Genomic DNA, 27,699 nt, shown 5'->3' with positions numbered 1-27,699 from the left:
AGGGTCTATAGCTCCAGACCATAAACGTGTCATCTTTTCAGCTTTCCCTACATAAGACAACAAACAAGAACAATGAGTGGATCTATAAAATAAGGAAAGATAGTTAGATTTTAATTGAAATAAAAAAATTACACAAGCAAACAACTTACATTAACTTAACATAACTGGAAAGAGGAGACTACATGGAGTGTGTCAGATAAAACAACAATGGCATGTCTCTTCTTTCACTCATGAACACACACACACACACACACACACACACACACACACACACACACACACACACACACACACACACACACACACACACACACACACACACACACACACACACACACACACACACACACAACTGAGAACACTGAAAGGCCAAAAAAGGCTTAAAATGACATTAGATTTAACACGACTGACACAGAAGATCCACATAATGGTTGTTTGGCTATAAGAAAAGATGAGACATGTGGTATAACAAAGAACAGAGTCTCAGGTTGAAATGAGTCACAAGGAAAATAAGGAGACATTTCTCAGACATGAATGAAACTGCTACAATCACGTCCAAAAGAGTTATTGTATTTAGTCCCAATTACGGAATGGCACATTCATTCAGCATCTCTTAAAACAACAATAAACTGGCTTCTATTCTCACGGGCAGAAGAAGATTCGGCAGGATTTAAATTAGTAAAAAACAAAGGCAGCTTCGACATGTGAGTTTACCTGTTAGCTTTTTTAACTGCTTAAGAACATTATAAGCAAACCATCGAAAAGAACTGTAAGGTACTACACCTCACAATGAATATGACTGTGTCTGATTTTCCCAATGTTTCCACAGTCCAGAGTCTATTGGTAGGGTTTATAGTAGAGTAGCAGCACCACCTGCTGGTTAAATTGTGGAACAGCAGCATCTGTGTACTTTTTTTTGTGAGAGGTGACATATTTCCCCGACTAGGCTGCGTCTCTAATCACGTAACAAAATAACCAATTAAAAATAAAAAATCTGCAAAATAAGACAAATCTGTACCCCATACGACAGATAGAATAAATTCTGTGACGAACAGTTTCTCTGAGACAATGACGATAAAGGCTTGGTAAATCTTAAGTAGAATGAAAAATGAATTAATCTATTTCGCAACATCAACCGATTCCCTAAATACTTCTACATTTACACAACTTAAAATGAAATGACTAAAAACATGTCACCCATCAAACCTGGCTCATATGAAGTTAAAATTAGAGACGTCTTCTCCTGTAAATCGAATTTTAACTTCCTCACAGAGTGGGTGCATGAGAAATATACTTGGTCAAAATCTCCTAAGTGACATTTCATTTTGATGGAACATTTATCACATGATGTATTCCTGTGTTTTTATTCGCTGAACTACTTGGTTCTCTCCCAGAGTACTGACTTTGCCAAGAAACTACTACTACTGCATGAGTCATTTGTCAATGTTTACGGATACTTAGAGGTTCCTGGGAAAAAAGAAGCGATTTGCCAGTGTTGAGTGGGTTCAAATACCACACCTGGGGGCAGCTGATTCAAAATCTGGTGACTTCAAAATATTGTAGTAAGGTGAAATAGGCCATTTTAAATTCTAGCAGGACTGGTTTGGTTGGTTTGCTCCGTATTCCCTTTTATCATAAAAAAACAAAACAAAAAACAAACATAAAACCATAAATATAGGCAGAAACAACAGTGGCCCAAACATCATCACAAAAGTAGGAAAATGGGAGAAATGCGAGTTGGGGCTCCTTTCATGTCACCACTTCCTGTTCACCTCTGTCACGAGGAAGACACCTCGACCGCTCCGTGTGAGGACATTAGCCCTGGGTATCTTTCTAACAAGTTCCTTATAGTTTCCAAATTGTGACCACTGGTTGGGGGGAGAGGGGGGGGGGGGACCCTGAGACTCAGAGAGGAACGCATTGTTGTCTGAAGAGCCTGAACGCAGACAAAGGGCATGGCTCTGGTTTCCAACAAAAAGCCCTCTTCTCATTTTGCTTTGAATTTGCACTTTCCTGTTTCCGAGGTGTCTGAAATACTCTTACGCCCCTAAGTTAAGCTTCCTCATGACGAAGAAAAAATTAAAAACAAGTGCTAACGCTAACTTGAAGCTGCAGGTCAGAACTTCTCACTAGGTTTAAAGCCGAGGGGTTATGTAGTGTTGCTCGAAGGACTGAAATGATTATCATTAAATAAGGCCATTTTTACAAAAACGACGAACACACATGTACAGTACACGTGAAAAAGGATGGTGGTTCAACAAGTGTTTTTTTTTTGACAAAAGAAAACAAATGGAGTGCAATTTCTCTTAGAAGGCACAGTCTGGCATCAATTGGCACGTTCCAGCTCAGTTCAGTTCAGTTCAGTTCAGTTCGTCTGAGATTTGGCCTCTTAGGACCAGTTTGGACCAGTCATAGACCAGTTTGATTCAGTTTATTTCTGTTGTTGCTGCTGCTGCTGCTGCTTGAGGCTCTCCAGCAGGATTCGCTTGTGTGCGGGGTCGAGCACTCCCGCCTCCTCTAGGTCCTCTTCTGTGATGTCACTGGAAGAAAAAAAACATACAACATATTATAAACATACAAATAATTTCAGAATAAGTGGTGTCTGTGTAAAAGTGCACGGAACTATTCCTTTTCTAAATGACTCTACTTTGCGCCATTAAAAAGATTTTGCTGTTAACAATCTTACACTATACCATTATAATCACCTCATCATGTTTGAGTGTATCGGAGTCTATATACCTGAGGAACTCCAGGTCGTCCCAGCCGTTGTGTAGAAGTCCCTGCTCATACCTCTCCAGTCCCAGTCCCAGTCTCTGCAGCCACTCGCCCACTGAAGAATCCCCGATGGACAAAGACGAGCTACTGCTGCCCCAAAGTGCCTGCAGAGGGGGAAACCAAACACAGTATCGACTAACAACTGATGCAGGAACATACTTAGCACGTCACAGCAGCCAACCATGTCAATAGGCATTGAAAGATACAATATCCTTTGTTGTGGATGGGCTCCATTTTTCTTCTCCCCCGGCTTAAAAATTTGATAAAAATATCTTGAAGATAGCTGTATGAACAATAAAAATTATATGAATAAATAAATAGCTGGGTTTAGATGGCCTCAAAGCAACTATGACAAATTGCTGCTCCAGTGTTCTGGCCATCGTTATGTGGCCCCTGTGGGTAGCCACTTGTAGTGGCTGTGTGTACTATGTTCCACTGCTGTCTGCTGTATTGTATCAAGGTCTGTTTGTGAGTGTTTGTTTTGATGTTTTATGAATTCATCAGGATGTGATGTACTCTCTTTAATTAATTTTATATAGTTTTTTGTTTCCTTGGATTTCTGTCCTCTTCTGAACAACACATGTACCTTTGGGTACTCATAAAGAAACCTAACCTTACCTAACTACCCACAAAAAACCCCAAGTAGCTAAAGCAAATACCCCTGAATGACAGAAATGCTCACCTCTTCAGGCATGTCCTCTGCTATACTCTCTGGGATAGGATGTCTGGGAGGAAAGGTGCGGCAGGCCTCCAGTCCTAAGCCCATGGGCTGCCCTCTGAGAGGCGGCGGCGCTGAGGGAGCGCGTGGAGGCTGCCCAGGAAACTCACTCTCACTCAGTGTCTTTGCCATCTGGAGGACGGAGCACGACTGGTCATCTAGCACCCCCGGTCCTCCTCCTCCTCCGCCCCCTCTTCTGAAGCCCTCTCCCAGAGCCATGGGGGCTGCAGGACTGGCTGCTGGGATTCTGACCTCGGCTAGGTCTGGGTACAGAGGGCGAGCTTTGGCGAAGGGGGCCTCGGCAGCGACCATCTCCAGGGCCCCCTTAGGGAGAGGAGGAGGGGGGAAGTCAGGAGGGGGTCGGTTCAGCGTGCTTCCCACTGTGGCTCCGACAATGCCGCCCTGCACTCCCGCTGCTACACAGGCGCCTCCTCCTCCGTCGTCCTCCGAGGAGCCCTCCTCGCTAATGGCTCGCACAGGGTGTCCGGTCATGGGTCTGCGCGAGTGAGAGGGCCCGGAAGACACAAAGGGCGGTTTGGTTCGAGCTCCGGCTGAGGGAAGAGGGGCTTTAGCTACCTGGGGGGTCGGCGAGGTAGGAGATGGGAGGAGCTCAGAAGAAAGAGCAGCAGCCGACTGGTTGGGAACGCCCTCCAGGATGTAGTATGCGGGATTGTTGTAGCTGTTCTTGCAGACGGATGGATCTTCTGGTGTGTCCTGTTTAGGCCTTCAGATTACACACAAAAACAGAGCATGTGGTTAAAAGGCTTTCATTTTTATGGTGCCACATTAAAACATTTGCCAGTGGAAGACTTTTTTTCTATTTGCTGGTCAGTGTCTGCATGATTGTGTCTGTCGGTACCTTCCAGCGGTTTCCTCTTTGCCGCTCCTCTCTCCTTCCTCGCTGACCTTGCCCAGCTCTCCAAGCTGTTTACGGACCAAAGATGGCCTACAGCGAGGACACATCATAAAAAGCAAGTTGGCAAAAAGTTGTCAATTCAAACAAAAAGAGAGATTTTGGTGAGGTGTCTGTGTGCACATCCCTAGAATAGGGATACCGGTTTCAACAAAAAGTAAAAATAGCGAGTATGTATGTAGTACGTAAATGGACTGAAAATGCAACATTTTAACCATAGCATGTTTCATTTTAGACCAATACACATCGGGGAGCTTAAATACCATGTGTAGAGACTTCTATTTTTTCTTTTTCCAAAATACAGAATACAAAGTGCAGAAAACACAGTTGCACTTCAAAGGATCAAGTTGAAATGAAATGAACGTGTTTGTTCTAGTTTCCACTTGATGATATTTTGGTAAAGTAAAACGGCAAGAAGATTCATTAGTAGAAGGGGAAAAAAATAAGATTAAAACATTCATCAGGTTTTTACACATACATAAAAAACATTTTTCTTTTTAATCGCGAGCAGCGTTAAAGACAAAAGATTAATATTTTAGCATTTTACTATAAAAGCAACTTACTTGACGTATTCATGTCCCACTCTGGAAACCAAAGTGGATTTCCCTTTAGGTCCGCCAGTCTCATCCTTGTCCACGCTGATCCACTCTGAAATACACCAATAAAAGTATGTGTAAATAAAAAAAAATGTGTCTGCAGATTCTTAAGCTCGGTTCATTGGTCTAAACTGCTTCATGCTCAGCTGCCTCTCTGTCTGTCTGCGCAGTACACCTGACTGTAGCCATGCAGTGACATATACAGTACATTACCGTAGAGTCTTTCCCTGGTTCCCATCCTTTCGGAGGGGACTCTGACCCTCATGGACCCCCTGATATTTCCTGTTTCCTCGCCCCGGTGGGACAGGTAGGTGTGGAACTGCTGTGCTGTGCTGCCAATCATAGACTTCAGAGCCAACACACACTCTCCTAGCAGGGGGAGAAAAACACACGCATTGGTTTGTCAGACTTAAAAAAACAAAACAAGATTGCTTTGTCAACTTGCAAAGAACTGCGTAGCCACTGCACCAACATGAACCCTGGCTGTGTTCGGAAAGCCATACTAACGTCCTACATCCTACATACTCAACATTTATATACTACATACTGTCTACTCAAAGATCGATTGTGTATGTGAGGTGCGTCGAAACGTTTTCAGTTGAAGTATACTCAAGCTATAAAGAATTTATTCTTCTTCTTATAAGATTCCGGCCATTTAGACGCTGTTTAGTGTATTGCCGCCCTCCACAGGTTAGATATAGAACTAGATTTTTACATACAGTCCTGTGTTCTGCAGGAAATTCAGAATTGTAAATAAAGAATTTAAAAAATCCTTCCTTGTCGTTTGAAAAGACGCGATGCATTGTGGGGCGGGTGAGTAGAAAAAGTATCCAATCGATCCTTACTCAAAATCTTCCCGGAAGGTACTCATCCAGGAATTTCTCGCATACCCCAACCATCACATACTCAAATTGAAGTCAAAATGAGTATGAGTCGGACGTTAGTATGGCTTTCCGAACCCAGCCCCTCTCTTTGTACCATAGGACTCGTATCCGTCCAGTGATTTGACAGTTAGCAGCAGATGTTGGTCCTGCAGATACTCGATCTCCGAGAGGAGAGGTTTAAGGGTGGTGAGCTGCTTGTTGGACCAGCCCACGCGCAGGAAGTTGACATTGTCGCTGCTCTGACTGTCGTTCTCGTAACTCTTCTTAAACTCTACGGATGAGAGACAAAGAGAAAGACAAATGCAGGGGTGGAGAGGATGCCAGAGACAAAGGACAAGGGGGGGGGGAGTGAGGTGGGAAGGGGGAAGAGATGGGAGGGAAAGAAGAGGAGGGAGATGTTTTCTATTGCATTTCATTCAAAAGTACACAGTGGAGAGGAGGTAGTGGGGGGATGCAGCAAAGGTCAAAAAATGGATTCTAGCTTAAAAGGTATACTGACTGCCTGAGTTAGGGAGGGAAGGACAACGATACACACAGAAGAGACAGAGTTTTATTACATCTACTCGTGTGTGTGTGTGTTACAGTAAGCCCTATTCGTGCTGTAGCTCTGTGTTCATCTCACCTTCCAGACAAGTGGAGTAGAATTCGATGAAGAACTTGGTTCTGCTCGCCGTCTTCACAATGGCCTCAATGCTCTCAAACTCAATGTAGGCCTGCTCTGAAGACTTTGGCAGACCTGCACACAAACAGGTGGCCAGAAGGGAGGGAGGGAGGGGTGGATGAAGAAAATGATAGAAAGAGGGAGATAAAGATCTGAGTGGCTGGTACAGAATAGCAAAGTAGTAACGCACTTGTAAATGTGACATTTTTGCTACAGGAAAGAAAAAAAATGTAGCAGGAGTGAGCCGGGTAAACTTGTCACGGATCATGATTGAGCCGAAATGAGAATAAAAGAACAAATGAACGCCGAGAACGAGTATCAGGCTGCAGCATTTTCCCGCTCTGTTCAACTTGAATAATTTCTGGTCTCTTTAGAGCCGTGAGTCAATAGCCAGACTACAGGAGTTTATCACAAACGGCCCAAATAATCAGAGGGAACCAAAGAAAATTCCTATTTTCTGAAGAAGTAATCCACTCGTACCTTTTTTGGAGACAAACTGGGAGGTCACCCCCACCTCGAAGGTACCAAACACAGGGGAATGATCACTGGTCACTATATCATCTGTACAGCCTGGGGAAAAAATGGCATAATTTCAGGCCTCCTTGTTGATCAATTGTATTAATTGCCACATACAGTACATCCTAATAAAGAGATTCACAACATTTAGGTATGTGTTACACTGAAGTAAAACAAAACGTGTGTTGAATGTTTCTCTACTGACAGACTCACCATAGGAGTTGCAGACAATGTGTGTTTCTGGGTATGACTTCCACAGGATCCTGTCACACCAGGAGGGAACGTTAGTCCTCATCTGGGAAGGAGAGAAAAGTAGGAGACACAGAACAATTAACTACACAAAAAGTGAAAATAAAGTGGATAAGTGTTTTTTTATAGAAAAGACAGAGTAAGTCTGTCTTTCTGTTGTGTTGTTTAATTTCGCAAACGTACCCCAGTGGCTTTCTGCTTCTGCCAGACATACGTGTCCCTTGAGCCTCGTTCGTATCGGTAGGTGGGTGGGAACGAGATCTCTTCCTCCCCTGCAAGCAAGCAGACCCACATTCATTTGTTAGAACGTGTAGCGGAGTGTAATGACACAAAGCATAGGTTTGTAATATCCGTGAATCTAATGAAAGCATTTATTTGAGACAGCACCAGACTCACATTAACCGAAATTTCTTCAAAGTTGACTGATTGTTTGTATTTTAAAACACAAACGTACGTATTGACGGACTGCATGTTGCTGCTCTTATTGGCATTAGTGATACACTGAGGCAGATGAGAGCAATCAGTAGGTTGTACGTCAAGAAAATCAAGTTTTACTTGATTACAAGAGAGCACTTTTGTCATTTCTCACAATGGCAAAAAAGGCAGTGAGACTGAGAGGCTGATTTGGAAAAAATTATCTTCCTTTCCAAAAATCTTCATGTGGAGTGAAGTTGTAGCTAAGAAGTCTTCCTGACACAGCAGCAGCGGTGAACATATGGTCGAGTCATCACTTTTCGCTGTGTTGTAATTAAAAAAGCTTTTTTCAGAAAAAGTAGCCTTCTGTTAATGTTGAGCTATGTTAATCATTTAAAAACAGACCTGCTCTCGCTAATGAATATATCAGGAAATAGCTATTCCATTGTGAACAGGTCGGAAGAGGTCAACTGCATTGTAAGACAGACGTCTGGTATGGACATAGGCGTACTAACCGAAGCGTAAAAAGACTTTGTTCTTCTCCCTCTCCAGGTTGAGCTGGTCCACTTTCAGCAGGGGGTCAAACTCCTTCCTGTTAATGTAGTTTAGAATCTCCTGCACGCGGACACAAAAAACAAGACAGCAACACAAAATGAAGCTTCATCCAAAACCTGCCACGTTTTACCAATTCTGCACATGTCTTTCTGAGTGTGTGTCCCTGCTTTACCTGTATGTCCATATCCAGCCGGTAGTTGAGGTCTCCCAGCCAGAAGAGATGTGTGAAGCGCAGTGAGATGTCGAAGGAGCTCAGCTGTTTGTCTCCGAGGGACAGCAGGCGAAGGATATCTAGGTAGTTCTGGTTCCTCCTGTAGTCAATGGTCACAATGGTTTGCAGGTTATAAGAAGTAAAAGAAGAGCAATGTGTGTGTGTGTGTGGAAATCTTTCTAATGCACTGTTAAAAAGCATATATTAAAAATCAAAAATAAACAAGATTTAACAGCCATCCATAATGTGTGTGTAGGACAGTGGTAGGTACCTGCCGATCTTCTCATTCCCTGATGTCAAGTGACAATTAACGAATCCGAAGGACGTCCCGTTGAACATGAAGGATACACCCACTGCTCCTTTGTTACCTTGGAAACCATTCAAACATAATTACATTGCAGTAATTATCAAATGACAAGATATTCTATAGCAGATCAATTAAAAGTGTTGTGATAATGGATCAAAGGCTTAATGTATTGCTATGAAAATCTTTAATTTGGAGCAAGGGCAATTCTGGTAAAAAAAAAAATATCTAATCGTCCCTGTGTTCACAGAAAAAAGTGTTAGATCTGCTACATGGTTCCCATTTCCTTGCTACTATGACTAAGAACTGAATACTGTTGTTACCCAGTGTGTTGGCGATGCCCGTCTTGACACTGGACATCCCCACGTGGCTGATCCGGTTCTCATGTTCAGGTTTCACCAACACAGCGATCTTAATGTTCCACAGAGTTTGCACGGCAATCTACGCCCAAATAAGGACGATGAATAAACAACAGTCATCATTTGTTTCTACATTCAAAATCTCTATTTACTGAATTCTTATGTTTCGCCTTGCTCTTCTCACCGGTTTATAATCTAGCTCTGTCTGTTCTTTCAACATGGCACGTAGCGACTCCACCCACTCCCTATCACACACAGAGTTTTCTTGGCTTCCAAACACATAGAGGTCATGTGGAATGGTGACGGTCATCTCGTCTAGAGTCTTACCGAGGCCGCGACACAGCACCCAGGATGCCACTGACTTAGGCGAAGGCACTGAGCCTACAGAAGAAGACCAAATAGTGAATCCAACAAACTATGCACATTGGTGTTACTTTTTAATGCAACATATTAAAAAAATATACAATAAGTTAGGATGTAGTGCTATTTAAGTCTGTTATGTGGATAAGAAAAACAGATCTAAAAGATACTAAAAAGTAATGTGTGTGTCTAACCCATATTCCAAGTGCCTATGAAGATGGAGATCATGTCTGGTTCATCCTGGTTGGAATGTTTGTTCTTCATCAGCTGCAGCAGCTGGCAAAACGCCTCCCGCTTCTAAAAACACACACACATCAGTGAGTGGAAGTTTCCACAAAATGGCACCTTGTTTTTTTTGTTATTGTAAGTAGCAGGACCTAAAATCTGACAATCAGTATGTGTGAATGTTTCCAACAGCTTCCTTTGAGATTTTCTGGCAAATTCTCTTGATTGAAAGAGGAACATTTAAGGAGAAATAGTGATGCAGAATTGAGAATCATATAACAGTCAGAGGAGACTCAGTGGAAACTGGATTCATAGAAGAGATGTGTGTGTAAATAATAATTATTATTATTATACAAATAAATATGGGGAAATGTGAGAGAATTTCGTTGTCAGTTTGAATATGAATGTGGATACTACTGTTGCACTATCATTGCAGGTGGGTGTTGTTATGCTTCAATGGTTTTTGAAACTGTAAAATATCGTACTTTAATACAACTTCAATGTAAATTTGAGACTGTGGGTTTGTGTTTGTGTGTGTGTGTGTGTGTGAGTGTGTGTGTGTGTGTGTGTGTGTGTGTGTATAGACCTTGGCACTAGCAAAGATGAAGTCTTTCCTCTGGCTCTTGTCCTTCTCCTTCTCAAAAACAATGCCTAGTTTATTCTGCACCCGCTGCGACTTGATCAGCTGACGGACTGAGACAGACAAAATAGACAGACAAAGAGACAGTGGCATAGATAGGGAGGGAGAAACAGAGACAGAGAAAAAGGCAGGGAGGAAAAGCAAGGTCAATGAATAGTTTGAGACGACTTAAATGAAAAGGCAGACAGAATTATAAGAAAATGTTTTTTGTCAAAGTCACAGTAAAATCATCATGTCATCTTTTAATGTATTTTAATCAACTCTGCCTGAAGAAGGGACCACTAACAATATTATGTTATGGTTATTACAGACTTTTCGTCCATAAACACATTATTCAGGGTTTCTCACAGTGTTGTAAACCCTGTTCAAAATACAGACCATCTAACAATCATAAAGAAATCAATATACTTTTATGACATGAAACATTAATCACAAGGGAAAACAGTTGAGGCACTAATTCAAACTGAACATTTCCATTTCAATGTCCATTTGTAATGAATGCGGCTATTGTTTAGCCAGCCATCTTCAAACTAAACATCACAAGACGAGATGGCTTACTATCAGTCATTTCCTGGGGGAAACTGTGATAACTGTTCTCCCAGTACAGAAATGACTGGGGTTATTTTGCATAGAATTTTTGTGCAATTCTCACTTTTGTCGTGTGTGAAGGTTGTCCAGTCCTCTTGGCTGTCCTTCACCTTCTTCATCACGACCAGTCGTCCTCCCTCCACATCCACAGACAGAGTGTACTTCTGACTCTTTCCTATCTTTGTCAGCTCTGCCAGGTAAACATCCAGCTTTACCTTAGGAAGATCGGAAGAGGAGGATTAAACAAACACACCAAAACTAGAGACATATGTACACCATTTTTTTTTTACAGGTTTATGTGTCTGTAAAGAGCTATTCATTCAGAGATCACGCCACCACACCACCAGGGGTCTCCAAAGACAAATAAGTGAACTTTCTTCATCTATTTATTTTATTATGTACAAAACAACAACAACAACAAAACTGCTTCAACGCAGCTGCAAATCCAAACGTAAAAAGAATATCCCAATTTCCCGATTTTAGTTGTATCTCTCATATCTCTGCTCATAACATTTAATAAAAACCTTGAATGCACAGAGCTTGCACTAGAAAACATGAAACTCACACTTCCTAGAGAAAAAAAAAACACAAAAGTATTCTGACTTTGAGTCATCTTATGTAACACCTCAATGGGGTCACTCTGTGTGTCAGCAGGCGATTCAGGTGCCAAATTTTAAAACCTATCGCCTCATCGTAACAACACTTGTGTTCCTGTGCAACAGGAAGCTGCTGAAAGGAGGCCACCACAGAGGATGCAGACTTGGCTGACAGCTAATATTTCAAATAATTCCTCTTTTCTTCCTCCTCTGTCACACAGATTTACTACCTACTGATTATTATCACTTTATTATTTTGTCTCTTTATCCTTTACTGTTTTATTATTTCGATTTTTCCTTTCCCCGTTATGGGGGATCACGCACTCTTCAAGACAACATAGTCCAAATGTCTATGTAAAATGTTGTCGTTGAACTTTCAAAATAAAAATAACTATAATCTTATAAACCAATGCACACAATTTATGTTATTATCGTACTCATTGTATGTGGGAATATGGTACCAAATCTTTTTTTTTAAATCCATATACTATGACAAAGCCACTAATGATGTAACATGAAGTGCATTCCAAACATTCCTTTGGTCTCACATCAGCTCTACCAACATTGTTATAAGTAATATATGACTTCACAGCTCGTTTGACTGCAATTCAGTCTCAGTCTGTAATCTGTACAAACTCCTCCTTGATAGTTGAGAAATGAAAGCTAGAGACGTTTTAGCATTTTGCATTTGCTTCCAGACTAAAATCAACACCATCAAAATGATCTTTTCCCGAGAATCCAATTCCGTTCAGAAAACAGGAAATGCTTTACAATGCAGGGAATATCAACCACAAGGTGCATACCTAAATGTATGATGAACTTCCGATAGGGGCAATTTGCCTTAAAACCATTGAGTGTCTTGACAAACAGGCAACATGGTTTCACTTTTATAATTGCTATAATGTAGATATTTCTCTTCCCTGATTAAATAAAAGGCGAAAAAAGTTACTTTCAGTTTTTAGTTGATTCGTATCCTGGAAGAGGGTTGTGTCATCACTCTCAGCCATATACTGACCTGACATCACCCTGCTGGAGGTGACTACAAATAGACTGTGAGTGAGTTTGTGGGAGGGTGTGAGTGCAGATGTAAATTCATACCTCGAAGGCCTGCACGGGGATGGCTTTGCTGTGTCTCATGGAGAGGGGAGGAGGGGAGCACGGAGAGGACAAACTCATGTCCTGCAGGGCTTTCAGAGCCTACGGAGACAGAGAGGAAAACAAAAGACACAAATTCAGAAACACAAACAGATACAACTGTATTGTATTCGGCTGTTTCCCCATTTCCTGGATGTGATCTAACAGGAGCAGAGTGGGTGGAGCCAATGACATCACATGTGTCAAGACATGTAGGAGTGATTGCGCTGAGGCCATTTCCTTTCCCAGGCAGCTAAAAGCCCCCCTCCTTACAAATGAAGCCAGACTCCAAATGGTCTGATCTACTAACATGGTTGAAGCTGGTCAAACTGAACATACAAGACACATTTAGCCGGCATGGCATCTGTATGGATGATTTGTCATCATATGGATGGGGGGGGTGGGGTTATCTAAAGTAGTCATCTCCAACTAAGCAGGGGCCCCGTGTGTGTCTGTGTGACTGAAAGGGGGCTGAAGTGATCATGTGTGAGGGTGCGTGCCTGGCTGCACATGACTGAATGAATATACGCTGTTTACCTTCTTCTCTATGGAGGACAGCAGGTCTTTGAGAATTGCCAACTTGGTCACGAGGTTCTCCAACTCCTGGTCTCCACCCTGATTCACAGACTGATGAAGAAAATAAACCAAACAATAAAATTAAATGTTTTACTTTTCTTCTCTATGTTTATCGTACACACAAAACAATACCAAGGAAAAAAATCCTTGTATTTGAGAACTTCCTTGGCAATCAAACTGATTTCTGAATCTGATTAAATACAGATTGTTCTTATGGCTGCCTAACCCTTGTTTGAATAAACCGTTCTTTATTAAAAAATAAAACTACTTCTGTAAGTATGTATGTGTGTGTGTGTGTGTGTGTGCTTGATGGCTAAAGTGACTACTGAAATGATTACAACTGTTACAAGCATCAGCTCCACCTTCTGTTCGGCAAATTACTATGATCTTAATCACGATCAACACATTGTTTCCAGCCGACTCAAACATCTGAACAAGCATGCATTATAGAAAGCTGCCAAAGAAGACACAAAAGACAAAGACAAAAAATAAGCTTTTCCTCATTGACACGTTTTTCTAATTGGCTGCTATGTCGGGGCCTTGAGATTAAGCAAGGCTAAAACAGTGCTGACTAATTGCTTAAAAGGTGGAGTAAGTGATTCTGGAGAATGATTGTTGACAAAATTACTATTTGTCAACAATCAGTGACTATCTCCTCATGATCCGCTACCTGGCTGTCCTGTGTGTGCGCTTAAGAAAAAAAACTAAAAACGTGTTAATACAAAGGCCTAGTCTCTGTCAACCGGTATGTAAATAAAGGGGAACCGCCGTAGCTAACAACATGGCCGTTTACAAAGCCTAGAATGTTTTAACACCGGATATTTTGTTAGTGCACACACGGTATGTAAAGTTTGCGGAACATGAGGAGAGGAAATATTCATTGATTTTGACAACAAAAAAATAAATAAAAAAAATCCAGAACCACTGAGTCACCTATATCACATTCTCCATCATCTGTGCAAATGAAATAATATTCCCATTTGCTGCACATCACGTTCAGAGTGAGCACTACTGGACAAGATGAGCTGTCAAATAAGTGACAACAACAAATCTAAAAAGCTTAGGAGAAATGTTATTTATAATCTGGGGGAAGCATTAACACTGTTCTAAATACAGGCCCCCCTTATACAATATATGACATATCGATGGTGAGTGGTTTAGATACAGTCTAATACACACATACTACATAGCAGGAATGCAGAAAAGAGCTTAATACTGGCACAGTACAGCAGGGCTAAAGAAAGACACGAATGATGCCACGTTGCATTTAATATAACTAAGGGTGCACACACACACACACACACACACACACACACACACACACACACACACACACACACACACACACACACACACACACACACACACACACACACACACACACACACACACACACACACACACACACACACACACACACACACACACACACACACACACACACACACACACACACACACACACACACACACACACACCTGTTGGATCATCTTGGAGACCATGAAAGCACTCTGCTGGTCAAAGACTTTGGACAGGATCTCCAGACCAGACAGAACTTTATCCACTTCCCTATTTGGGGAAAACGGAGAGGGATCCACAACTTAGTTTTCTCAGAACTTTTCATGCCTCAATAAGATCTACAGTATGTATTGGAAATGGATATTCACAATATTCAAAGGTGGAGTCAGAATTCTGGAGAATGCTTGTTGACAAAGTTACCTTTTTATTGTGACTCCACCTTTAAGTGTGTCGGGGTTGCACAATAAATCACGGGTGATTAAGTGATATCTGCTGTTTTTAATTGAATGTAAAATAAAGCATTTTTATTTTATCTGGCTTATGGCAATATTTGAATGAGCAACATGTGCCACTGTGACCAAAATAAGAGATGATTTGATGAGAGAGTGAGATGAAGAAGCAGGCTTACACAGTCACGCATACAGTATGTAAAAGAACAGCTTTGTGGAGAAGATGCAGGGACAAAGGAGTGTGTAATGCTTACCCATTGAGGCGTTTGCAGGAGGACACTAGTGTCTTGTTGAGGTGAGGCAGGGAGCTGGCTCCCTGTTTGACCGCCTCAAGGTCCAGAGCGTAGCTGCCCTTCAGGTACTCATGGGAGATGGTGCTCAGGCCGTTAGCTGCTGGAACACTAAAAGCAAATGCATAACCATGTTAACTTCATGCACATACTGTGAAAGCAAAGCATAGTGTACAGATTACAGTACAAGCAGACTATGAATGAAAATACCATATTGTGATTTGATGCTGGGCTGCACATTGTATAGAGACAATCCGTGCATTGTCAGTGACATATTCAATTCAAATTTTAATAATACGGTAATCCTTCACGTCACACCTACCTGAAGCTTCAGAGCACTGTGTTTTTTTGTATCATGTCTGCACCATGGATGGGCATTTTAGCTTGTATGTTAAGTAAACAATTGCGTATAATTGCATCCTTTGCTTAACAAAAGGGAACTGTCATGGACTTCATAGCAGCCATATCTGCAAAGATTGAGTGCAAATCTGTGCAGTCAGGATTTTTAGATGAACTGACTTCCTCTAAAACAGAAAACTGATTTACGACTACCCTGCCACCCACTGACTCACATAAACAGAGTACAACACTCCTTTTGCTGTAAGCTCTTCTACTGAACCTCCACTTTTGCATCAGCAGATCTCTGCATTTAAAGTTAACAAGTAAGCCGCGTAAACTTTGCTGCACCTTATTTGTTTTTACATACAATGAATGCCTGCAAACACAATAAAAATAGCTTTTTAAAAGTGTCAAGTGTTAATGAAGTAGTAATGGAGTAAGTAGCTGATTTTACAACTTGACAAATGACCAACAAGGAGAATGCGGCTTGAGTGATGTCATCTACAGCTGACACTGTCTCAAAGGTTACTGCAACAGACCAATCTGTTTTTACTTCTTTCATCTCTTAGGCACAATTCTACATGTAATAAGTGACCTACATCCTCCTTCTGTTAAAGTAATATATTTCAAATGAAATCAGCCACCTAAGTTACTTGACTTTATCTGAGCACAGATTCATTAACTTAGACACACATGAACAATGCACACACAGACTTCAGCTGCGGCTTCATCAAAGCTGTGCATCATCTGTGACCAACATGGTTTTTAACAGGATGTGGTTTTCCTTCTTCAGGCATACAGAGGGAGAGCGGATTTTATTGTGTGTGTGTGTGTGTGTGTGTGTGTGTGTGTGTGTGTGTGTGTGTGTGTGTGTGTGTGTGTGTGTGTGTGTGTGTGTGTGTGTGTGTGTGTGTGTGTGTGTGTGTGTGTGTGTGTGTGTGTGTGTGTGTGTGTGTGTGTGTGTGTGTGTGTGTGTCTGCTATGGAACATTTAGTTGCCATGTTTGTTGTCCTTGATATGAATAAGTATGTTTACTGCATATGTGTTTGTGTGCGTGTTCTTGTGTTTGTTTTTTCTATATTGTCTCTGCTTACTATTTTTATGAACAGAGCTGACGTAATTTCATTCACAGTGAAGCAACATCCTTCCTGTGTGTGTGTGTGTGTGTGTGTGTGTGTGTGTGTGTGTGTGTGTGTGTGTGTGTGTGTGTGTGTGTGTGTGTGTGTGCGTATGCGGGTACGTGTGTGTGTGTGCATGTGTATACGTGGTTGTGTGCTTGTGTGTGCGTATGTTAAGTTTGGGTAAGATTGTGATTTGATAATCGGTGCCTGCATCCTATCATTGCAAACTGGACACAAAGGAGTCCTCGTGTGGACTTTGTACCTGTCCGTGGGTGTTTCTGGTCCAGGGGGAGTGGAGGTGGAGGCAGAGCGAGGAGGGAGGGGGGGCTTCTCATCCTCCCCATCTACCAATCACAGAAGAGGAGTGTTAGCATGTGACAAGACGGGGAAAGAGATAAGTAGAGATGCAAGATTATGGTCTCTAGAGGCACCTGAATAGTCCCGGTCATCGCTGACAGCTGTTTCCTCTCTGTCCACAGGGAAAAGCAGCGTGCTGACCAGGCCTTGGCTGGGCTGCAGGTACAACGACACCAACTCTGGTAACGTCTTGAACCGCTTAGGCTGCACGCCCTGAGACGTCTGAGACACAGCGAGTGAGAGAATGAGAGAGAGGGAGGGGGAGAGGGATTGGGGAGGGACACGCGAGTTATTTTCTACATGGCATGACCATAACAATTAGCCTGGCATTCCCAGACCTGCCACTGGGTGCTGGCAAATTAAATTTGCTGCGCCTGTTGGTCTGGAAACTCTCTCAAAAAAGACCAGAAATCCGGGCTCACGTTTCAATTGGTTGTATCTAATATGGGCGGGCCAGAGCCCTTTGTATGGTGCTCTGGGGAGGACGTAACCGGATGACGACAGTGACGTGCATGCGACGTCGAAGCCGTGATAGTAACCATCAGAGATGGCTGTGGATATGTTGTGTGAGTTTGAGACTGCTTTGGCCTCGACCCTTAACGATTTGGAAGACGGCACTCAAATCTTTCATTAGCAAGTAAGTGGAATGTTCAGTTTTGCCGACCGACCACGGCAAATGTTTAATTTAACAGTTTAACAGCTGTTCGCTAAACGCAGCTTAATACGTCACCACCTTGTGCATCGCTCTGATTGGTTGTAGTGCTATCCAACTGCGTGCAGTGGCATTTGAAATGCACAAGTAGGAGCCGCCCCTTGAGTTGGAAATTACTATTGATCGTGGCCAGACCCTCTATCGTTCAAGATATCAGGGTCTGGATTTCCAGGCTACATAACAATTACATCCCAACTTCTTGGCTGCAAGTAGTCGTGTCCCCAAATCTCTGGTGGCTCCCATTGTTCCACATTTAATGTTGTGTAAGCAAATATGACACGATAGTCAAAATAATTCAAAGCAGGAAGAACTTGCTCGGTAAACATTGCCTCTGAACATATTCAGTTCCAGGAGGCAAAATGAGACATCTCTTGTGTCACGGCTTAGACCCCAAAAATCACACAGCAGGGACACAGATGTCTGACATTGCCTTATGGATCGTCTAAAGCAACATGTTGTCGTGTGCAAGTGTGAGTGTGTGAGACAGTGTGTGTGTGTGTGTGTGTGTGCCTAGTAGTTGTGGGGTCTTCACAGCTGCACAACGCACAAAGAGTCTGCTGTTGGTGTGTGTGTGTATGTGTGTGGGTCTTTGAGAGAGTGCGAGAGAGAGGGAGAGAGCTAACAAGAGCAACTCTGCCTGCCAGCTGCTACCGAGGCAAATACAGTTTATGCTGCACACGCACTTAATCTCGGTGGAGTGTGTGTGTGTGTGTGTGTTCTCGGGTACCTGCACAGCCAGAAATCCTTCATCATCTGGTAGGACTCTGTACGTATGGACATGCTTCTGAAACCTGTAGAGATGGAAAAATATGGAGAGGGGTGAAGAGAGTGGAAGGAGAGTAACTGCAATTAGAAAGAGCGGAAGTTGGTAAAAAGTCACATTTCATGTCTGACATTCACACACACACACACACACACACACACACACACACACACAATTGAAATCAACAATGTGTGCGTGTGTGTGTGGGGGGGGGGGGGGTGGTTCCACATTGTAGAGAGCTTCAACCTGTTACTGTCTGTCACAACTGTGAGCGGGCATTACAGTAGCATGATACAGTAGAGCAAATCAGACCTAAATCTAGCGTATGTATTGTACACTTACAGTGTGTACAAAAGACACAAAAACCAGATTTTAAAGTAAAATAATCTAGTCCTTTCTTGAAATCTTTCTAAACTGAGTCTGAATAACATTTCTGAGATTGAACCACTGTTTGATTGAGCCGTTTTGTTTTTTTAAACCGATCACAGATCAATGCTCTGAAATTGTGATTGCATGGCTGTGACTGCACGCCTGCAGCCACAAGCTGGACCTGAATGATTTTCATGTCTGCACTTCATCATGGCTGCTCAGTGGAGCAGACACAAAATGTTCAATTTGCCAAGCAAATGTTGTGGTTTTCTGTCTGTTGGTGTGTGTATAATACACGCGTGTCATGGCTGTGCGTCTGTTTAGAAGAGTGGGTGTAAGGAAGGTAGCTTACTCAAAACACTCAAGTAATGTTTTTACTTCTGCTTATATAATGTTTATGTATATGCGTGTATACACTGTATAAACTGAGGGAGCGACAAATCCCTGTTGGAGAGTCTTCCTGCCCTGTCCACACAGCTGTTTTTCCGGTCTTTCCAGGTCAATGTCCCACAGGAGCTAAAGCACTGAGCAGCATGTTTAATAATAAAGGTATTTCAACAACAAACTGAGAGATTGAAAGACTATTTCTGTACCTCAAATAAACTGCCCCAATTTATGTTAGACTTGAGCCAGAGTGTCACATCTAATTAAACTGTTTAATGGGTGATTTTAATTCAACCCTTTTCAGACCGGCACAGTGACATGGTATAAAACTGCATTTGTGGTCAGTCAGTGTGAATTTGCTCTCACGGTTTTTAACCTTTGGACAATGTTCTGCCCGAGGACAATTATGTTTTTATAGGCTGCTTATCGCCAGTTCCTACCGTAGCAATTCTGATACTAAAACATAAAATGTGTTTCTTTTTCTACCACAGTGGAGAGAGGGGGGGGAATATTAAACAACAGTTGTGACAAATATTTAAAACCAAAGCATCAGACACTCCAAGCCACTGAATAAAGAGGTTCCCATGTTAGTTGATTTATATGCAGCACATTTATCAGATTGTTGCAAATAATAGCTCCATGTGTCATGTTTGTGGCAGTTGGCCACACTAACGATATAAAGTGGATAAATATTTGCTCCCGTCTTTCAATGCGCAGTAGTAAACACAGTCAGAGAGATATACTGTTCCTTTCGTCGGTGTCACATTTAATGTGGTCACATTATAAACACAATACACTGGAGGTCTAGTGGTACAGAAACCATTCGCAGGAGCCACTGCATTGTCCAGTGTTTGCGAGTGTGTCTTCCTGTTGGCAGCTGATGAGATTCTCTGTGGGTCTGTGGAATAAATACTATTGTTTCAGTAGCAGCAAAGTTATAACAGGGGGAGGCAGATAAATAGATAGAGAGAAGTGTATTATGGGATAGCTGTGTGTGTGTGTGTGTGTGTGTGTGTGTGTGTGTGTGTGTGTGTGTGTGTGTGGTCAACAATAGTCTGTGAAGGTAATGATTGCCCAACTGACTCCCTCTGCCTTTTTGGCCTACAGAGCCACCTCATATTCCCTATCCCATGCACTCTCTCCATTGCCTGTAAGCAAGCATGTGTATCAATGCACTTCATTGACTTGGTTGTAATAATTTGCAACCTAATTTTCATGCTACCCATTATTCAAAACGTCACCTGTGCCCCACTGCTCTCTATTAATAAACTACTTGTGCAGGACAAGATACAAGGGTTCACAAATGATTCATTTCTACATAACCATTTAAAAAAGACAGTTTCTGCAGTGTAGGCAATGCATTTGAATGGATGTGGAAGTGGTGCATGGTTGATCATTCTCTCATTAATCACCTTATGTACGCAAATGATGTGGAGATTTTCTGTCCACGTAGAGCAGGTTCTTCAACACATATCGAGGTCATGTTCCCAATATGGTATATAGATTAAGACATCAGAAATCATGCAAATAAGACTATTATTATAGTTGTCAGAAGTAGCCAGTATTGTTCCTAAAGTTCGAATGGGGCTAAACACTAACACCTTAGGTGGCTTAACACCATGACATAACTAATGGCTGATCAGGTGATGAGAACATTAACAGAAGGTGCTGAAAGTTAAATTTAGTAAGTTTAAACAACTGTGAAGAACTGTATTTCTAAAGCTTTTTGTACACTGCCCTGCCCATGTGCCCAACTGTGCCGTTGCTACAGAAAAGACAGCCTATGTATGGTGACTTATGATGGCTTATAATGACAGTATGAGGCTGCTATGATAGATAGAAGTGAGTAGGTTATTTGAATCTATCACGATTTCAGCCTTTATTCTAGTTTAAAATGTAGAACCAATCGCATTAGAGCCTCTGTGCAAATGTCTGATCACTGTGGAATGTCTTCTGTTTTTATTTCATATTCCATTTTTCTTATTGTGCTATGGACCTCCCCCATGACCTGTGTACTCTATAAAGGTAACATTAAGGAAAGTATAGAGCTAACTGGCTTTTTAACTACCGGTATATGTTGCCTATTGAGGTATGTTTTCACAGAACCGTCTGGGTTTGCACACAAACACAGACACAGAGGGCCATGCCTGAACCCTGACATGTTTTAGACGAGCTCCGCTGATACCATCTTCCTGACAAAAAAATGGGTTGCTATGATAATAACAAAGCTTTAACAAACTACACATTTTTCATCTGCAACATCTGTGTCACACAAATATTAAACACACTCGGAATAAACACAACAGCTGTAACTGTCCATGTTGTTCTCATTTCCAAATAGTACGCCGGCCTAAGTGGTCACTATCTACTAAAGTCCTACTTATTACCTTCAAATCTACACACTCAAAACGCAAATCTGCAGACTGGAGCTGAGAGGAAGTGAAAACTGGAGGACAAACTGGCCCCGGAGTCAGTCTCGCTGCCGGACGGTACAGCTTCTGTAAAGTCACCAACATAAACACTTTTCCCGTCTATTTTCAGACATCAGCAGCAGCAGAGTGGAAACACGTCTCAAAAACAGCACCAGTGGTTCCTTCAAATACCTCAAAAAGGAAGTAAACATGAAATCACGAGGGCAAGCTCAACGAAAAGCCGTCTCTAGTAGCCACCTTTAAGTAAGAAAATAAAAATAAAACAGTTGCCAGGTACTAAAATTAGCTAGTTTGAGAAAAAATTATGAAACACATGTTATATCCCCCCCTCCATGTTATGGGCTATGATGAATATGATAAAATTATCATAATATTATTTTAATGCAGCTGCTGTGCAAAAGTTATGCATGCGAAAAGAAAAAACTGGCTGCTCCTAAGCGGGATACACGAGAGGAAGCCTACAATTTTTCATCCACTGTCTGACATTGCCAAATGAACTGCAAATTGGAACAACATTTAGTTTTACCTGTTCACATAATGTGTCTCCTTTGAGGTAATCAACATAGGTAATTAACGACCTGATGATCATTGACTCTAGCCTAGATTGCAGAGTGAGTATTGAGTGACACTGTGACAGTAACTGTGTCATGAGCAAATCATCACAGTATTGAACAATGGCCTAACTGAAAATCCCTGGAATTGGGTCATATAAATACTTGTTTGTGTACCCCAAATATATTTTTAGATATTAGGATTTAAAAAAAACTACTACTACACCACATGTCATCGCTTTCAAGGAATGAAGGAAAATGACAAGAAAATACAAAATTTTCACATTGGAATATCAATGCAATTTCAGTCCGTTAGCATCGTAGTCCTGCTCCATGACAAACCACAAAATCTGGTGCTAGTTAGTATTCAGTAAAATGAGGGTAATGTAGCCGTATAAGTGGCAGTAAACAGTAAAGGTGATAGCAGGTTACTTATTTTTCTATGCGGAGGCAAACAAAACAAACAAACAAAAAAGTAGTAACATTGGTTGCTCATAACAAGCTTTAGGATTCTTAAAGTAAATCTCTCTGAGATGAAACCAAATGCATTTTGCGAAAGGTGAAAGGGGAGAGGAAGGGAGAGGTGGAGTAGGCGGGAGCAAATCCGGAAACGGATGATCCATGGATGTGAGGAATGTTGTTGGTCATAGAATGACCCACTGAATTACTAGAGCATTCAGCAATCAATGGATGAAAAAAATTGATTTTGTATTAACTATGTATTCATGTTTTAGATTTGAGAATGTTTCTAATATTCTTTAAAATGTTCTAATAGGCCTTCTTTTACGACAAAAGGAGTGATGCATTACTATGAGAAATTGCATGGGGAGATAACTGAGTGAAATATAATGTATTACACACACACACACACACACACACACACACACACACACACACACACACACACACACACACACACACACACACACACACACACACACACACACACACACACACACACACACACACACACACACACACACACACACACACACACACACACACACACACACACACACACACACACACACACACACACTGAACTCAGCTTGGGGTAAACTGTCAGATAGGGGATGTAGGTCGAGTCAATGTCAGAGTCACAAAGTCACATGGCACAGGCCTTTTATTTCCTGCATCTGCACAATCAGTAATCCATGCATCTGTTTAACTGTGTGTGGGTGCTGGGGGGGTGCATATGAATCATCCTGGTCATTTGTGAGTTTAACATCCCTTTTCCACGGTTCATTTGACTTGCATGAGTCATTGTTAAGTCTACACTGCGTGTGTGTCGAGGCTCGATTGTCTGACTGCTCGTCAGGTGTACAGAGTAGAAAATGGATAGGCTACATGTTCTTCTTTCTCAAGTCAGCGGAGCCGATAGTGAGGGAGTTAATGTTGCTTGCTTGCTACTAAACATGTAGGTGGATGGTGGCAAATCCACCCCTGTGTAATTGAGCGTATGCGTTTCGTTTCATCAGTTATTTTAGCAAACATAGGGTGCCAGGCCGTCTTTTATGACATACCATGTCAGAGGCTAGTATGCCTATGTGTAACTCTGTGTTACTGTTTTTACAATGGGCCTTTCATTAAAAAAATAAGCAAGGCTTCAAAAGCCCATACACTTCAGTTTCAGTGCCTCTTTAAAAAAGGGGGAAAAAGGGTGTTCCAGGCAGCCACATGAGACACAAGACAGACAAGGACAGCCCTCAAGTTCTGTGCCATGCTGGAGTTACACTGCTGGGCACAAAACAGTCTCTCTCTCGCCCTCTCTTTGACATTATTGCCTTCCAGGAGAAAGTAAACAAATGCTTTTGGCTGAAACCTTGTTAACACTGGCTTACGCAGGCCTCTGCTACTACAATTTGCCAACATACAGCAGCAAATAATGCCAGTTTTCTGCTGGAGTTAATTTTTTACTGAAAATAGCACAGACTATGTAGTGACGCTAGCTGGTAACTTTTAAATAACCTAAAACTAGACTACTTAAATGTTGGCACAGCCCAAACTTTTCATGGTAAACAAAGCAACAAAATACAGGCCGCACACACAAGTTAAGAGCTCATATAAGCGTCTCTTACTGCAATAAAGTTACTTACAGGACACACAAAGCGTAAGCCCCGTTGACACTCTCGCTGTCCCGCACCAGGAAGCTGCCATCTCTCCCGGCCCGGGCCAACAGCTCCTCGGCCGCAGCTCGACTCAGGTCCCGGTGATACCACATTGGCGGCGCGGGCCCCAACGGAGAAACCCCACCACCAACACCCCCGGCCATGGCCACAGCCCTTAAAACCGGGTTCAACTCGAGCTGCTTCCAGACTCCCTCCGAAACCCTCCCAGCCCTCCTCCTCCAGACCAGGGAAATAATCCAGTGAGTGAGCCGAAAGAAAAAGTGGCGTAAACGTTATCCCGACGGTGGTTTGGAGGCGCGAGACGACCGACTTCGTGGACTAAAAGTTGTACATTTGTCAAAATACGCTGCTTGCGGCTGTTTCCTCAGTTCCTGAAAGGCTCGCCACACTCCTATTTCGCCTCCCAGCCCCACGGAAATCTGGGTATGTAAATCCGCACTGGAGACCGGGGAGCTACAGGGGGGACGACCCGCGTCAAAGCCGACATGCTGTAGATATAAAATAATTCCGGTTAGAATTTTCAGAATAAAACATGTTGTTAAGGCATTTACTTGATTACATTTTATTTCATGAGAGAAAGTCCCCCATAGCTTGTTTCTCATTATGCCTATCTCTAGCTAGCTTGACATAGCTCCCTGGGAAGGAGGGATGGAGGGGTAAAGAGATAGCCTACTAAGTACTTGGATGGATAAGTAGGCTAGAAAAAGAGAGAGGAGGAAAGGAGGGATGGAGAGAAAGATTGGTTAAGGAATAGGGCAGTGTTGGAAAGTTAGTCTACTACAGCAACTCATCCACTGTCAAGTTATGAGGGACTTTCATTAGGCTATATTCAACTTTATTGCTTACCTCTACTTCACTAGCCTGCTTTCAAAAAGAAACGGTTTACTTTTTACTCCACTTTATTTGTCTGACAAGTAGCTTTCTAGCCTACTTCACAGCTTCAAATTTCAATTATGCCTGCCTACAAGACATGTGATCAACAACAAAAAACATAATGTATTGTTAGAAAACCATCCATCAGTACATAAATTAATATAACACTGTAGAAGTGGCCATTGCTCATTATGGATAGGCTACTTTTACTTGACTTTTCCACCTACATTGTCATTATAATATTTCTGTGCTTTCATGTTGTCATCATTTTGAATGGATCGTCTATTTTGTGACTGAAACTGAGTATTAGGCCTATTACAAAGTTATAGGCTAGTTTTAAAGGATCCAAGTAGGCCTACTTCTTCCAGCACTGAAGAGGGACAATTTGTGGAATATCAACCAAATGTCTTTGAAGCGCTTTATTGCTCAATAGGCTACTTGGCATTGGCTCAAATAAATAGGCGTTCACCATTTAAGTTAAAAGCCATAGCCAATGAAATCCACTTTTCACCCATTTGGATAAAAAGGAACACATGTTACATAAAATACAATGTTGCTGCTACAGTTATCTCATCATTTTCTCCTTGTACAAATGTACTGTACAAAATAAATTGTTTTCCTTTTCTCTACTTTTGTATTGGGGCCTACCCTCTGTGAATATCAGTGTGACCTGCGGCCACATGGCTTGGCCAGACTGCAGTTATTTCTCGACACAAGCCCCAGTCCAGCCATTTAATACTTTTCTTTTTCAGACCACACACATACACACACTCCTACAAAGTGTGTCTGTCCATCTAGGGGCCAGACTGGCACAACACAGAAAACAGCAAACTCAACATTTAAAGATTTGTTGGACATTATGCTGACTTTAGCCTTTCTTTTTCTCTCTTTAGTAGCCCACAAGAAGTCTGACCCCTGAAATGTGGTATGGACACCCCCCCCCCCCCCCCACACACACACACACACACACACCATAGACGGATTATGAGATAATGGGCCCCTGGGCACACACTCTTAAAGCTGGGGTATGTGATTTCTGATTGGTCAAAATGAACATGAGCTGTACACTTTGACCAATCAGAGTGAGGCTCAGATTCTCTGTTCTTCTTCTGGACTGTCCAGTCACTTTGGCACGACTTTGTTGGTGTAGAGGGTGTCAGGGAGGGACCTAGGGGAGGGACCAAAGAGAACAAGTGGAGCGGTTGAGGTATTTGGATTCAAATCTCTATCCCAACTGCCACCTTTTTAAAGTAAAATGCATCAATCTGGTGCACTTTGAGAATACATTTTAGAGGCTATATCAAATCCTGAGATGCAGAAGGAACATTATTTTTCAGATTTTTCTTAAACAGGCAGCACTCTTTACTCTGCAACTGTAAAAACAGTACAGTAGATTGGTCTGCAGACACATGTTCTATGATGGAAAGGGCCCATTTCAACAGATAAAGGGTGGATAGCTACTTTTTATGAACAATTTAGAATTCACACATATAAAGCTTGTTTCTGTATGTGTGAGGGAGCCTTCAAGGCCCCCCATGGAGCCCCTTAGACAGAGCTACTAATGCTGTTGTTTTTAACTTGCTTTTGTATTTCTCCCCTAATAGTTGAGGGGCCCATAATGATTTTTTATCTTCTTAAATTGTGATACTTATATTTAGGCTATTCCTTTTTGGACCCTGTTATTGACATCAATGGCTGAGCTCTTTGACTATGCAACATGAACAGTTACTATCAGTATCTCTGCACTGTAAGAAATTTCCCTGTAAAAAAAACATTAATCAACTGGCAGCAGAGTTGCCATTTTCTTACTGTTAAATTAACATTATATGACTGTCAATAAAATTGACAGGATTATGCTGTTAATGAAGAAAACTGTATGAAACTGTTTTTTCAGTAAAAACAGTAATCAACTGGCAGCAGGGTTGCCATTTTCTTACTGTTAAATTAACATTATTTGACTGTCACTAAAATTGACAGGATTATACTGTTAATGAAAAAAGGGATGCACCTGGACTAAATGTTTGTTATGTTGTTTGCACCGTGAGCGAAGGGGATGTTATATTTCATTGGGCAGATCTGTTTTATTCCATATGTAAATTTACTATGTCCCCTATTTGTTCAAATGCTAAACACAGAGAGCAGCTTCTGTTTGTTACTTCAAGACACTTTTTACAATATATTAAGTTCAATGGAACGATTAATTTCTATTGTAAATTGTCTCCTGAGTTGAACTAGGGATCTTGTTTAAGATTTCCAAACCGAATACTGGACATATAATGAAGGCTCTGTATCTGATCCTGGTATTGTATGGGAGGCATTTAAGGCGGTCCTAAGGGGGCAACTTATTCAACATTGCT

General features: G+C 41.9%; 1 protein-coding gene across 2 annotated transcripts; it reads right to left on the bottom strand.

Moving 5' to 3' along the window:
* Nucleotides 1-88: 88 nt before the first annotated feature.
* On the bottom strand, nt 89-24,862 carry inppl1a (inositol polyphosphate phosphatase-like 1a). Of its 2 annotated transcripts, XM_080025070.1 has the most exons (27): nt 24,437-24,862; nt 18,569-18,632; nt 17,204-17,351; nt 17,035-17,116; nt 15,277-15,423; nt 14,753-14,843; nt 13,236-13,325; nt 12,663-12,761; nt 11,033-11,183; nt 10,327-10,433; nt 9,710-9,812; nt 9,340-9,536; nt 9,120-9,237; nt 8,764-8,860; nt 8,454-8,592; nt 8,242-8,341; nt 7,496-7,584; nt 7,277-7,358; nt 7,028-7,117; nt 6,509-6,622; nt 5,981-6,157; nt 5,216-5,371; nt 4,970-5,054; nt 4,353-4,439; nt 3,458-4,217; nt 2,740-2,879; nt 89-2,540 (listed from the first exon to the last, which is right to left on the bottom strand). In XM_080025070.1, exons 1-27 carry the CDS (start codon nt 24,610-24,612, stop codon nt 2,432-2,434), a joined length of 3,798 nt encoding a protein of 1,265 aa, XP_079881196.1. In that variant the 5' UTR covers nt 24,613-24,862; the 3' UTR covers nt 89-2,431. The 2 variants fall into 2 exon arrangements, with proteins under 2 accessions (XP_079881196.1, XP_079881197.1); XM_080025071.1 differs by lacking the exons at nt 17,035-17,116; nt 17,204-17,351 and having other exon boundaries at nt 24,437-24,628.
* Between the last annotated feature and the right edge of the window lie 2,837 nt (nt 24,863-27,699).

This window comes from Ammodytes marinus, assembly GCF_949987685.1.
Source record: "Ammodytes marinus genome assembly, chromosome: 3".
NCBI classification, from domain to species: Eukaryota; Metazoa; Chordata; class Actinopteri; order Uranoscopiformes; family Ammodytidae; genus Ammodytes; species Ammodytes marinus.
Note: the sequence above shows the minus strand (reverse complement) of the source record. Positions and strands in the feature narration are given on the sequence as shown.

What these genes read in the sequence shown, in the direction of transcription:
- inppl1a (XM_080025070.1), bottom strand. Translation starts at nt 24,612, where the DNA reads ATGGCCGGGGGTGTTGGTGGTGGGGTTTCTCCGTTGGGGCCCGCGCCG. An exon ending in TGTCCTCCATAGAGAAGAAG is followed by an intron (nt 12,762 to 13,235) that starts GTAAACAGCGTA and finishes CTGTCTCCGTAG; the next exon opens with GCTCTGAAAGCCCTGCAGGA. An exon ending in GGGCATCGCCAACACACTGG is followed by an intron (nt 8,861 to 9,119) that starts GTAACAACAGTA and finishes ATGGTTTCCAAG; the next exon opens with GTAACAAAGGAGCAGTGGGT.